The following is a 15,809-nucleotide window of genomic DNA, read 5'->3' on the forward strand; positions in this document are numbered from 1 at the left end:
CAATCTTGATCACCTCAGCCAAAACACAGGGGCACGCAAATTATGACAGAGACGTTTACTAGTAATTTGATATGTATGTCATTTAAAAGTATTGGAGACCTTTTGATATGCACGTGTATATATCATGACGTTTCAAGTGGCTGCCCGTATTATTTTTTGTGAAAAATGAATTATATATATTATATATATGTTATAAAATTCAGTTAGCTTTTTAATTGTCATTATTGTTATATACACTGTATGTGATATTTAAACGAAAACACATATTTTACCTAAGAAGCCAATTATATATATAATGTAAGTATCGGTTAGCTTGTAATAATAATAGTAATGGTAATATAAGCAATGAATCCTTTACCAGATTAATCATACAGTTGATATGAATTTATGCCGCACTAATGGGCACCACTTTATTTATCTTTCTTCCGAATGGGCTTCATATCAATTTTATGTGCAATCTGGTAACAGTTTATTGTTTAAATGAACTCCCATTTCCATAAATCTACACGAGAAAAAATTTAATACAGGGAAAGTTTGACTTAGGTGTTCATCCTGAGATGAGAACCGAGCGATGGTACATGTAGCGGAAATTCAATGCTTACTGACAAGGTGACATTCGACTTTAATTCCGTATTAATATCAATAATTAACAGATACGATGTTATATAGTTTGGGTGGTTTTTCTTACAAAGCCGTGCCCGTGCTTTAAGCCTTACGATTCGCTATTTCCTTGATCCTCTTCCCTTTAATATTAAAGGCCTAATATCCAAACATGGGTTTCATTCCACTTGATATTTTCAGCTTCGACTTGGGAATTGTTTGAAAGCTATAGGTGTACGGATTGAAACGAAGGGAAGTAACTCTGATAGTTCTGAATGGGATTCGCACGCTTATTGGTTTTTCCCCTTGACAACATTTCGAGGAATGGTGGATTTTACTTATTTTGTTGACACTGGACTTTCATCTTGACCATCATTTTATATTTATGAGGTGTTTTTTCTCGTTGGTATGAGAAATCTTCAGGATAAATATTTATATAATCTGTTATGGAAAACATGTCACATTCTAATGAAAACAAAATACATGAAAATGCAAACCTGGATTTTTTCATCGTATGGCATTTTGATAATAATGTTGTAAAACGAAGCTATTCAAATTCTTAGATACGTGAAAAATACCTTCCTCAGTATTATTTAAGTTTGCGTTTTCATTATTTTCTTAAATGAACTGTTGTTTATGAGAAATAGTATAAAAATCCCGAATTTTCAATACAGATATATCACGTTATAATGGAGAATAAGTAACTAAACTGTATTCTCCATGAAAAGTGAGCAAAGATAAAAACTATCTAAAAAGCAAAGCAATAGTTTTTCATCAATCTATTGAAAATAGTTCATTTACTTTTACCATAGATATATCGAAAAAAATATAAATAAACAACGTTTATATAACAAAACGGCAAGTGATGTTCAAAATGATGACTGACATATTATGTACGTTGAACAAAAATCTTTATTGCAGATACATTTTATATCTGATTGCTCATAAAATGAATAAAATAATGATCTGATGTGAACATTTTAATAACTATGAAAAATAAAAATAAAAACACCTATATATATCGTGCAGGGTTCTATTTTCGCGCACATCAATAATTGCGCACTATATGGTTTCCGGTTGACGTCATTTCCACAGAAAGGGATGACGTCACGTACCCGGCCATATCTGGATTGTTTGGTTGCTGGTTATTCCTTCTCATTGTAAAATCATAACGAGAAACGATCAACTAGCCAGTGTTTAGCTTGCAAATACAGGGCTTATATTTGGAGATAAATTTTGTAATGCTATTTTAGTAGTGTTGTTTTCAGCCCTAAAATTTTTGCAAGACGTTACCGGCAACTTTGTAACTGCAGAAATATCATCGCCAGGAACGCTTTTTGTCACCAATAACTACTGTATTAAGACTAGAGGGGTTATCATTATATTTATGGAAACTACATAGTGCATGTATCGTGTTTCTTATTTTAATAAATTTATTTTTGTTACTTGTAGATTTCATTGAAATAATTCAAAATTCAAAATTTTCGAAAGGAATTTTGTTTTTCATTTATCCAAGCCATATAGTGTCTTACATTCAACATTAAAGCAGATTTTACAAACTATCTTAAAATGTCGAAAAACGAGGGGAAACTGATATCTATGCATTTCCCACATCCCTGGTTATTTTCCTGTCTAATTTGGATTAGAATTAATCTAATTGTCATTTAAATAATAACGACAGAATATGATAATATTGATATATGACAGACGTTATTTGTGAATTAGTGTACCGGTCGGCAATGTCTGGTGTCCGGCCGGGAACCGGGCAAAAATGGCTTAAAATCGTGCCGGGAGTACATCCTAATTAAGCTTAATCGGAAGGGATTGTGACCGAAGCTATTCATACACCTTATCATCTCCCTTACACTATTTAACATTTCTATATACAATGTTTACAAAGTAAATGAAGGTCACGAGAACTTGAGAACACAAGCTTTCTATACGATGAAACATGCCCATGACTAAGTTATTGATACTTGGTTGTGATAATAATGACAGTAAATTTCAGGTGTACGTAAACACGGAAGTGTGCTACTTATAGTACCACTAGTAAAGGAGTCAAAGTACATCACAATAAAACGATGCAAATCTACATCTAATTACGTTAAAATCTCAAAATAGTGCTTTATAGACAGGTTTAGTCACTGAAAGGTGTAAAATATGTATACCAATGAACAGGTATACGTCAAGTAATAGTGCTTTATAGACAGGTTTAGTCACTGAAAGGCGTAAAATATGTATACCAATGTACAGGTATACGTCAAGTAATAGTGCTTTATAGACAGGTTTAGTCACTGAAAGGTGTAAAATATGTATACCAATGTACAGGTATACGTCAAGTAATAATGCTTTATAGACAGGTTTAGTCACTGAAAGGTGTAAAATATGTATACCAATGTACAGGTATACGTCAAGTAATAATGCTTTATAGACAGGTTTAGTCACTGAAAGGTGTAAAATATGTATACCAATGTACAGGTATACGTCAAGAGACAAAGATTACATAATGTAAATCAGAGTGTTAGTCATTACAAAGTGTAAACTGTACCTGATATTACTGGTAAACCTTGACATTATGATAAATCACCGTGTTAGTCATTACAAAGTGTAAACTGTACCTGATATTACTGGTAAACCTAGACAATATGATAAATCACAGTGTAAGTCATTACAAAGTGTAAACTGTACCTGATATTACTGGTAAACCTACACAAATATGATAAATCACAGTGTTAGTCATTACAAAGTGTAAACTGTACCTGATATTACTAGTAAACCTACACAATATGATAAATCACAGTGTTAGTCATTACAAAGTGTAAACTGTACCTGATATTACTGGTAAACCTAGACAATATGATAAATCACCGTGTTAGTCATTACAAAGTGTAAACTGTACCTGATATTACTGGTAAACCTAGACAATATGATAAATCACCGTGTTAGTCATTACAAAGTGTAAACTGTACCTGATATTACTGGTAAACCTAGACAATATGATAAATCACCGTGTTAGTCATTACAAAGTGTAAACTGTACCTGATATTACTGGTAAACCTAGATAATATGATAAATCACCGTGTTAGTCATTACAAAGTGTAAACTGTACCTGATATTACTGGTAAACCTTGACATTATGATAAATCACCGTGTTAGTCATTACAAAGTGTAAACTGTACCTGATATTACTGGTAAACCTAGACAATATGATAAATCACAGTGTAAGTCATTACAAAGTGTAAACTGTACCTGATATTACTGGTAAACCTACACAAATATGATAAATCACAGTGTTAGTCATTACAAAGTGTAAACTGTACCTGATATTACTGGTAAACCTAGACAATATGATAAATCACCGTGTTAGTCATTACAAAGTGTAAACTGTACCTGATATTACTGGTAAACCTAGACAATATGATAAATCACCGTGTTAGTCATTACAAAGTGTAAACTGTACCTGATATTACTGGTAAACCTAGACAATATGATATAAATCACCGTGTTAGTCATTACAAAGTGTAAACTGTACCTGATATTACTGGTAAACTGGTAAACCTACACAATATGATAAATCACCGTGTTAGTCATTACAAAGTGTAAACTGTACCTGATATTACTGGTAAACCTAGACAATATGATAAATCACCGTGTTAGTCATTACAAAGTGTAAACTGTACCTGATATTACTGGTAAACCTAGACAATATGATAAATCACCGTGTTAGTCATTACAAAGTGTAAACTGTACCTGATATTACTGGTAAACCTAGACAATATGATAAATCACCGTGTTAGTCATTACAAAGTAAACTGTAAACTGTACCTGATACTTAAGGTAACTGACTGATTTACTGGTAAAACCTAGTCATTACAATATGTATAAATCACCTAGACAATATGATAAATCACCGTGTTAGTCATTACAAAGTGTAAACTGTACCTGATATTACTGGTAAACCTAGACAATATGATAAATCACCGTGTTAGTCATTACAAAGTGTAAACTGTACCTGATATTACTGGTAAACCTACACAATATGATAAATCACAGTGTTAGTCATTACAAAGTGTAAACTGTACCTGATATTACTGGTAAACCTAGACAATATGATAAATCACAGTGTAAGTCATTACAAAGTGTAAACTGTACCTGATATTACTGGTAAACCTACACAATATGATAAATCACCGTGTTAGTCATTACAAAGTGTAAACTGTACCTGATATTACTGGTAAACATAGACAATATGATAAATCACAGTGTTAGTCATTACAAAATGGAAATCTACACCAAGGAGACAATTGGATAAATCACAGGTAAGTGTAAATCTACATTACAGGTGTATTGTTATACAGAGTACACTATCCAGTACAGCGCACAGAATCCCACGAAAACGAGCGGAAACGCCAGTCTGGAAACACGGTCAATTTGCTCTCCTCGTTTCCGAATTTTCACCTTCGATACATCTGGATCAAAACTTCCGCTTTTCTTTCCCTGTAACGAATGAATAATAAAGACAAACTTTATATATTACGATGAAAATACTCCGACTATAAACCCATTATGATATCAAATCACTTTTGTCATCCCGAATTTATCAATTTTGCAAATCGACACTTTACTTCATTTGTACGTAAATAGGGTTATCGAAGGATGATAAAAGAGATGGTAAAAAGTAAAAACAATATATATATATATATAAAAAATATAAAAATAAATATAAAAGGATAGAGCCGCTTAAAAAAAATTGTGAAAAAAAGATGGTGCCTAGACTTTACACTATCAATGATATTGTATCGATATAAGTAAATCTGAATAAAATGTTAGGGTAGGATAACAAAGCTCTATTTCTATAGCTTATACTTACATCTTTTCTCTCCATAACATTCACCAGAGCGTACTCCAGCATGGCGGCAAACACAAACCCCAGACACACGGCCATCCAGACGTCCAGGGCCTTGATATACGACACTTGAGGTACAGACGAGGCTAGATTCGTCCTCTGATTGGTCAGTGTTAGCACTGTGAGGATGCCCAGCGAGATTCGAGCCGGGACCGCGTCTATACTGAGCCAGAAAGACACCCAGGAGAGCAGGACGATTAGGATGGTAGGTATATATACTTGTATGACAAAGTAGCCGATGTTTCTGTTAAAATGCATCTGCAGCTGTATACACGTGAAGTTACCTGTGACAATCAAAGGACTATATATACATAGGAACAAATACGAAAAGATGCTGCTATTGCAATAAATAAACAATATATATATGACACAATGACATGATTAAAAATTCACAATTAATTATACATTTGTTCAACTATCACAATATACATAGATCATGGTCTTTCGATTATCAAATACATAAAGTCAAATAGGTTTTTTTTGTCTTAACGTCTTAACGCGAGCAGCTCATGGCTCGCTTATATTGCGGATAAAACAACAAAAACTACATCACTAGTGTTTGAACAAACTTCACTTCTCCGAAACTTCGACATTCATATCCATAGTGTTCACTGACTTATTTATAGTATTATTTCCAAAACTTCGATATTCAGATACATAGTGTTCACAGACTAACCTTTTATATCACCATCAAACTCCAACATTCATATTCATAGTGTTCACGGACTTACCTTCAGTATCACCTCCAAACCTCCGACATTCAGATATGTAATGTTCACAGACTTACCTTCAGTATCACTTCCGAAATTCTGATATTCATATCCATAGTTTCAACGGACTTACATACAGTATCATCTTCAAAACTCCCACAATCAGATACAAAGTGTTCATGGACTTACCTTCAGTATCACCTCCAAACCTCCGACATTCAAATACATAATGTTCACGGACTTACCTACAGTGTCACCTCTAAATCTCCGACATTCAGATACAAAGTGTTCATGGACTTACCTTCAGTATCACCTCCAAATCTCCGACATATTCAAATACATAATGTTACCTACAGTATCATATCCAAAACTCGACTATTCAGATACATAATGTTCACGGACTTGCCTACAGTTGTCACCTCCAAATCTCCGACATTCAGATACAAAGTGTTCACGGACGTACCTACAGTAACACCTCCAAACCTCCGACATTCAAATACATAATGTTCACGGACTTACGCAACATAGGTTACATTTGTTACGTTCCACAGTTTGTTCACATTTTTTACCTTCAGTATCACCTCCAAAACTCCGACATTCAGATACATGGTGTTCACGGAGATCAAACTGCGGTAGTTCCATTTTTAAAGAGCTCATTGGTTTGTATTGGGTTGATCTTTCTCCAGCGGAATCGTAGATTGTTCATAGTAAAAGCAACAATGACAGTAATGGTCCTAAATTAACCGATATGTGATAACACCAATATGTGATGACGTACTTGAGCTTAAAAGTTTTAATGTTTCTATATTTCTTAATTATCAATGCAAATGTATTGTGGAATGAAAAGAATTATAGGTATTATTTTTGATATATTAAAAAATATCGGTTTTCAAATATCGAGATTAATGTTATTACAGCACGTAGAATTGAGTTGCTCACGTATTACGTACAGCTTTGCATGTAAAATTCACATATTTGTGAGTCCATGGGTATTTATGGAGTTTCATTTTATACAGGACATTGGTTTTTGTTGTTTTTGACAGACATCTGTAATATAAAAAATGTAAAACAAAATAATTTTGTGTTGCCAACAGTTTACATTCAAGCAATGTTAAATCCGTGCTGAAAAATCACCATTTTATGATATAGATTTTTTTTTCCTGCTTAGAAATGCTGTATATAAATTGGACTTTTTTGGGACGAAGTTTTGTTGATCAATTGTGGTCAATCTACAATGATAGATCATTTGTTCCTTTTTGAAAATGTCAATCTTTGAAATATTTGACGCGTTAATTTTTAGTCAAATTCGAGATGGCGAACCCGGAAATTCATCCCACTCCAAACCTCCGACATTCAGATACAAAGTGTTCACGTACTTACCTACAGAATCATATCCTAATCTCCGACATTCCGATACATAATGATCACGGACTTACCACCTCCAGTATCATCTCCAAAACTCAGACATTCCGATACATGGTGTTCACAGACTTACCTTCAGTATCACCTCCAAACCTCCGACATTCAAATACATAGTGTTCACGGACTTACCTACAGTGTCACCTCCAAACCTCCGACATTCAAATACATAGTGTTCACGGACTTACCTACAGTGTCACCTCCAAACCTCCGACATTCAAATACATAGTGTTCACGGACTTACCTTCAGTATCACCTCCAAACCTCCGACATTCAAATACATAGTGTTCACGGACTTATCTACAGTGTCACCTCCAAATCTCCGACATTCACATACATAGTGTTCACAGACTTACCTTCAGTATCACCTCCGAAATTCCGATATTCATAACCATAGTGTTTACGGACTAACTTACATTATTATTTCTTAAACTCTCAATAAGATACATAGCGTTCACGGACTAACCTTTAGTATCACCTCAAAAACTCCGACATTTAGATACGTAGTATTCACGGACTCCGACATTATTTCCCATAGTGTTCACGAACATCGACATTCATACCCATAGTGTTCACAGACTTACCTTCAGTATCACCTCCAAAACTCCGACATTCAGATACATGGTGTTCGCGGAGATCAAACTGCGGTAGTTCCATTTTCTCATTGGTTTGTATTGGGTTGATCTTTCTCCAGCGGAATCGTAGATTGTTCATAGTAAAAGCAACTGAATGACAGTAATGGTCCTAAATTAACCGATATGTGATAACACCAATATGTGATGACGTACTTTAAAAGTTTTAATGTTAAATATTTCTTAATTATCAATGCAAATGTAATGGAATGAAAAGAATTATAGGTATTATTTTATAAAGATATATTAAAAAATATCGGTTTTCAAATATCGAGATTAATGTTATTACTAGCACGTAGAATTGAGTTGCTCACGTATATTCACGTACAGCTTTGCATGTAAAGGGCACATATTTGTGAGTCCAGTGGGTATTTATGGAGTTTCATTGGACAGGACGCAGTGACAGACACTCTGTAATATACAAAATGTAAAACAAAATATTTGTGTGCTACCAAGTTTACATTTTGCAATGTTATAATCCGTGCTGGAAAGTGATTAGTATGATATAATTTTTTTTAGAACCTGCTTAGAAATGCTGTAAAATAAATGACTTTCTAAGGACGAAGTTGAGTTAAATCTACAATGATAGAAGTTGATTCCTTTTGATCACGCAATCTTTAAATCTTATTGACGCGTTAAAGAATCTGAACCTGAATGTTCCCATTTCACGAAACCTTTGATATATTCTTATAATCTATTTTGTAAACGAACTAATGGAAACTCCGTATTATTCACACTCCACGTAAAAGTGTGCAATAGTTTAGGCGAAATGCCATTGATATGGTGTTTTGTCATACCACAATCATTAGAATCGCGATCTAATCACGACCTCTTATCACGACCAAATTACGATCTCTAATCACGACCTCTAATCAAGAACTAATCACTTCTAATCACGACATAATCACGACGTAATCACGACCTTATCTCGACCGCTAATCACGACCTAATTACGACCTTATTACGACATCTAATCACGACCTAATCACAACCTTTCATCACGACCTCTAATCACGACCTCATCACAACCTCTAATCATGTCCTCTAATCAAAACCTCTAATCACGACTTGATCACGACCTCTAATCACAACCTCTAATCACGACCTCATCACAACCTCTAATCATGTCCTCTAATCAAAACCTCTAATCACGACTTGATCACGACCTCTAATCACAACCTCTCATCACGACCTCCAATCACGACCTCTAATCACGACCTAATCACGACCTAATCACAACCTCTCATCACGACCTATAATCACGACTTGATCCCGACCTCTAATAACGACCTTATCACGACCTAATCACGATCTCTAATCACCACCTCTAATCACGACTGGAACACGACCTCTAATTACGAGCTAATCACGACCTAATCACGACTACTACCGTACATCCAAACATTCTCCATACATCTTATAGTCTTATTGTTATTTTTACATAAGTTTCTCTCTGTCACTAAATTACCATATGTTTGTTTTCACAGAGATGTAGTTATATGTACTTCTACCAATTAAATGCCAAATACAATTACCAACTTGCTAATACCTCCTTCACACTGAACGAAAACCGCGCTACGACCTAGAAAATCAGTTAGATCATGGTAGATCGTTACAACGTCGTAGCTAGGTCTTTAGAGCGTATAAGCAACGCAGGTAGGTCGTCATTGCGTGGGACAGAGCGTGGTTTAAGGGTCGTAGCGAGATCGTACCAAGGTCGTAAAACTCGTGGCAGCGAGTTCAGCGTAGTAGAAACGTAGGATTCGCGTGGCTTGGTCGTCAAAACTATGATGCAACACTCCCTACGCTGGTCTGGCGTTTAAACTACAATCGACCAACTACAGCTTTACGTTGTCATCACATCTATATGAATTCATATTTCACAGCCACCCTTCATTTATCGTCTGACCGTCATTAAAGTCAAATAAAACAGTAATTTTGAGAGGGGAAAAAAGAGGTGGCCGTTTTCTCATTATTCTTTCCCTTCTCCGCAGCAATAGGGCTATTGCCATCCTAACTTGAAATATATTTTGCTGACAATGCAAGTACATCAAAGCTTGATTTTCATTTTTAAGGTGTTTCTTCCTCAAAAGCAAGAATGAAACCGAGAGTGGAGGCTCGATGACATCGTATATACATGTATAGTAAACGTAGGTCGGTCTTGACAAAGTCGTGGAAATAATGTAGCGCAAACGGGATCTTCGCGGAAGCAGCGGAATACTAGCGTGATGAGATCTTCTAGAGCGTAGCAGCATCCGGATCTTGTCGTAAAATATCGTACTGACAGCATGGTCTGTTGTATTATAAACGAAGAACGTACCGTTGACGTAAAGGATGTGGCGCAAAGCTATTTTTGTGCGCGGTAGAAGCGTATCAGTGTCGTTAAAACAGTCACACTAAAGATGGTTTTCAAACAGTTACGATCTTAATGGTCGCGGAGGTCATGGAGAGCATAGTAAAGTCTTCATCCAGTGTGAGGGGGCCGTTATATATGCATTACGAAAAGTGAAAAATTCTACCTACTTTGCACTCTTTTAAACGTGTTTTTTTGTTTACTAGACCTAGTAATTATTATGCCTTACCGTAGTCGGTACACGATTCGACCATTTTCGTACAGATGCAGCATTTTGTTTGGCACTGTGACGTCATGGAATGACGCTTTCTTTTCATTTGTGACGTAGAGATCAGGAACCCAAATAAGATCAATCAGCTTAGAATCGAGTTCGAGATACGTGGAGTCGATTAAGCCATAGAACTGAAGCCGGGCATCTATCCACTCTTGCTGTATGAACATGTTAAGCTGCAAATCCTGTGGCAATTCAAGACAAAAAGACATTTACATGAACGTCCATTCTAGGCCATTGGCTAGGAGGGTCCCACATACACCCTCCCCCCAAAACCTCCGAACCAATATTTTTTCTTAACCCTTATGACCGACCTACTGATCACAAATCAAAATGTTAACATTGCATAGGTTGGAATGAACTTCCGCTTATGACATCATCAAGATGGCCGCCATCTCGAATTTCATTAAAAAATGAAAAATAGTCATAACATTGACATTTTTCAACCGAAGTCGACAAATGAGGTATCAAAATGACCACAATAGAACAACAAATACATATCAGGACCAAATAATCCAATATATGTACATGTAGTGATTTGTACTCAGGAATTGAAAAAATTGGATTTTAAGCTCAAAAGTGATGATTTTTCAGCAAATATTTCATATTTGGCTTGACGCAGCAAAAATGTTTCACAGCAACAAATTATTATTCGTAATCACTTATTGATCTCTTATCAATCAGTAAAAACAACAACAAAAGCAAAAATATACAGAAATGCAAAAAAAATTATTGTTATACCCTCATTTGGTTTACAAAACATCATCGGATGTTTTCATGTTTGAAATTTTGGAGATTAGCAGTGTCTCAAAAATTATAATTATAGCACAACACCTACTGATAGCGTAACAAATGTAACTAAGCCTGTGTTTACTTTAACATCATTCACAGTTTCCAGAACGCTTGTGTTTTTGGAAATGAGCTCATTCAATGTTTATTTCCTATGCAAAGCGTAAGTAAAATGTCATATGGGTTCTACACTGTCACATATTTCTTTCACTGGTTCTTAATGATAATCATTGTCATTGTGCGTGATTTCTCGCCTCACTACTCTATCCACTGAAGAGACTCGGCATGTCTGGTAACTGGTAGTCCAAATTAGAGTAATCGAGATATCAGTATCAAATTCATCGAAAGCCAGAGCGTCGTCTTCAATGTCGATGAGCTGATGTGAAACTACATTACCAGTGTGAACTTGTTCTAGCCTGTCATCTTTCATGACCCATCCATGGCCAGAGTTCATATCAGGAACAACAGGTTCAGAGATGTGGGATCTCCCTCCGATTCTAGCATATCGTATATGCTGTTTCAGACTTCTCCGGCATAATGGAAATTACACCAGATCCAAATTCTTCAAATAATGGAATTGGTTGGTTCTCCTTAGCACATAGCTTCATAATTCGTATGAAGTACCATTCATCAATAATCTTGTGGACCCTCGTACGACCATAAATGGCACAGGTGATATCATCGAGGTCATTAATGAGGCCATAAATGTTAAATGTTTTTCATTGGTCTGACTTTTCCCACTCCTTTGAAATTGCTGGTTGTGTCACATCCGATGTATGTGTAAAGGAACCATTGAAGACTTTCCAGAAAAGAAAGTTCTCTACAGTGCTTTCCAGACTTGGCAAATAATGGAACTTCACTGCAGACCTCATTTATGACCTCAAAAAATCCACCTGTACCATCTATGGTCACTGAGGGTTCACAAGAATGAGGAAATGTGCTTCATACGAATTAAGGAGAACCAGCTCAACCCTTCGCAGAATGTGGATCTGGTGTCTTATATATCATGCCGAGAAAGTCTGGAATATCATAGGGAACAGGAAGAGCTCCCACATCCCTGAAGCCGGTGTTTCTTATGTTAACTCAGGCCATGGACGGTTGACAAGTTAGAACCACGATGGTAACCCGGTAATCTAATGTCACATCAGCTCATCAGCTTTTTGCAATCGAAGACAAAAACTAGTGAAAGAAACATGTGACACTGAAGTAACAATCTGACATTTCCTTATGTAATACACAGGAAATAACAATGAATGTGCTCATTCTAAAAGACACAATACGTTTCGGATAGTGTCATGATATTTATGGAATGACAGGCTTACCTTAATTTTGATAGCATATAACTATTAGTAGGCGTTTTGCTGTAATAATTCAGTTCGAGACGCTACTAGCTACAAAATTTCGAACATGAAAATGGTCCCACTTAGATATTCAGCCAACTTTAATTTCAAATTTGTTAAGAACTAAATCGCCAATGTTATTTTCAAAAAAAATTAAGACACCAGGAAACTGTAGTTGTCGGTGGTTTGAAAAAATATCTAATCATATGCCCTGTATACCCATCCGATGATGTTTTGTAAACCAAATGATGGTATAACAATAATTCTCTTTTACATTTCTAGATATTTTTGTTGTTGTCTTTATTAATTGACAAGAGATCAAATAACTGATTACGAATAATAATTTGTTGTTGGGAAACGTTTTTGCTGCGTCAAGCCAAATATGAAAAATTTGCTGAAAATTTACCAATTTTGAAGTAAAATATCATTTTTTATTTCCTGCGTATAAATCACTACATATGTTGGATTATTCGGTCCTAATATGTATTTGTTGTTCTATTGTGATCATTTTGATACCTCATTTGTCTACTTGAGTTGAAAAATGTCAATGTTATTACTATTTTTCACTTTTGAGTGAAATTCATGATGACGGCCATTTTGATGATGTCATAACCGGAACTTTTATATAATGTTAACATTAGTTTTTGTTTTTGATGTTCTTTAAACTGATTGATTCGTGGTCAAAAAACTTATAAGAAATGATAGTTTGCTAATGGAAAACATTTTTGCTGCGTCAAGCCAAATATGAAAAATTTGCTAAAAAATTACATTTTTTGAGCTTAAAATCCGATTTTTCATTTCCTGCGTAAAAAATCAACACATATATTGAATTATTTGGTCCTGATATGTGTTTGTTGTTCTATTGTGGTCATTATGATCCCTCATTTGTCTACTGCGGTTGAAAAATGTCAACGTTATGACTATTTTTCATTTTTAGTGAAATTGGAGATGGCGGCCATCTTGGTGACGTCATAACCGGAAGTTTATCCCAACTTATGCAATGTTAACATTTTGATTTGTAAGTCATAAGGGTTAAGAAAAATATTGGTTCGGAAGTTTGGAGGGGGGAGGTGTTGCATGTGGAACCCTCCTAGCCCATGGCCTATTCATATTGTATATTCGTTCATATGTTGATGTTGTAAGAGTAATTCAAGGCATGTTTGTTATTTTATTCGTAGACAATTACAATTCTTATGATGTATTGAAAGGAATGATAATATGGTCTGTTAAGATCTAAAGTTTGCAAAACGCAAAAAGCAAAGCTGAGAAATTAAAAATTGCTATAAAATGACAAAGAGATTGTGAAGGTGCCGTTGTGATATTGTGTTCCAGTTCAACTGACAGAGGTGTTTGTCTAATGATGTAAGCACTACAAACTCCTCCACTATAAAGCACCCCATTAACCTTTAGAAGAAGGGCCGTATCGAATTTGATAAAGGCTGGAAATGAGTCTGAAACGGTCACCTTGGGAAAAATCTAAATTGATTTACATTTCAACTGAAGAAAACTTAACGTATAATGAAAATTGATTCCAGGCAAAATGGCCATCCACATTAAGATAAAGACGCATCCCATCAGAATATTACCCAATACTAGCTGAAATGTCAAGAAATAAATTTAATTATCAACAGATGGTACGAGTCGTTGACAGCGCTATCTGCAAATAGCTTCTAGTTCAATGAGGGCAGGAAGGAAATGTTACAAGTGGTTATTGGATATGGATTTTTTTTAAATTTCAAATGACATAAGCTTTAGCACGAGTGTAGTTTGAAACGTTTGGAACACATTCAACACTAACGAGTTATGGGACATGTTTTAACAAATGTACCTCCAATACAATGGTTATGGAATGTAGAACAACAGTAGTTAAAGGTGAAACTTGACGTTACCTAAATTTGAACACGTTTTGAAGAAAATTTTCTAGTGGGTGTCTGAATCCAGATTGTTTTCATAACATTCCATAAATTAAGTTCATGGTCTGTTAACTTGTCAACATTATAATTGTAAATAGAGAGCTTTGAAGCATGCCCAGTCCAGTCCTGTGTTTCAGTAAGTTTGAGTACTCAAAATGGAACACACCCTAGATTAATAAATGCCCGGACAGAAAAAAAGTTCGAATGAATTTAAAGAAAATTCAATTATTTTTTTGTTTATTCAAGTTACATCAAAGTCTATCAAAAATATTTCATTAGGCAATAATTTCTTGTTTTTAAAACTTATGGTGTTTTTAGGGTTGTAGTAGGACGTCGTTTCCCAGAGTATTTCACAATTTCATTGTTTTCATTCTTAGATACAGATAATAAGAAACTGAAAAGAAAATGACATTTTGAAATTGTCACAGTTATTATTCAGCACCTTAATTTTTATTCAGGACAGTTTTCGTTGGTTTAGATTATAAACTACAACTTCTGTATCACATATTTTAAAAGTGTTCCATTCTGGGTAGCGTCATGTTAAATAAACGTTTTTATAACGACTTATGCAAAGGTGTAGCAGTGTTGTCATGCACACAGAGGCAGAAATTAATATTTTAAACATATAATTTGATGGTATACTTACCATACTGTTGATGAACAGACTGACATCGACGTCGGTGTTGATGGTATACTTACCATGGTTTGTATACTGATAGAGTCCACACTGTTGATGAACAGACTGACATTGACGTCGGTGTTGATGGTGTCCTTACCATGGTGTGTTTACTGATAGAGTCCACACTGTTGATGAACAGACTGACATCGACGTAGGTTTTGATGGTAGACTGACATCGACGTAGGTTTTGATGGTAT

General features: G+C 35.1%; 1 protein-coding gene across 1 annotated transcript; it reads right to left on the reverse strand.

The window, feature by feature from the left end:
• Positions 1-4,498: 4,498 nt before the first annotated feature.
• On the reverse strand, positions 4,499-12,288 carry LOC138329761 (glycine receptor subunit alpha-2-like). Its single transcript, XM_069277050.1, has 6 exons — positions 12,229-12,288; positions 10,850-11,076; positions 8,596-8,678; positions 8,220-8,360; positions 5,471-5,790; positions 4,499-5,097 (listed from the first exon to the last, which is right to left on the reverse strand). The coding sequence occupies exons 1-6, from the start codon at positions 12,286-12,288 to the stop codon at positions 4,951-4,953; spliced, it is 978 nt and encodes a 325-aa protein (XP_069133151.1). The 3' UTR covers positions 4,499-4,950.
• Positions 12,289-15,809: the final 3,521 nt, after the last annotated feature.

This window comes from Argopecten irradians, chromosome 8 (assembly GCF_041381155.1).
Source record: "Argopecten irradians isolate NY chromosome 8, Ai_NY, whole genome shotgun sequence".
In the NCBI taxonomy this organism is placed as follows: Eukaryota; Metazoa; Mollusca; class Bivalvia; order Pectinida; family Pectinidae; genus Argopecten; species Argopecten irradians.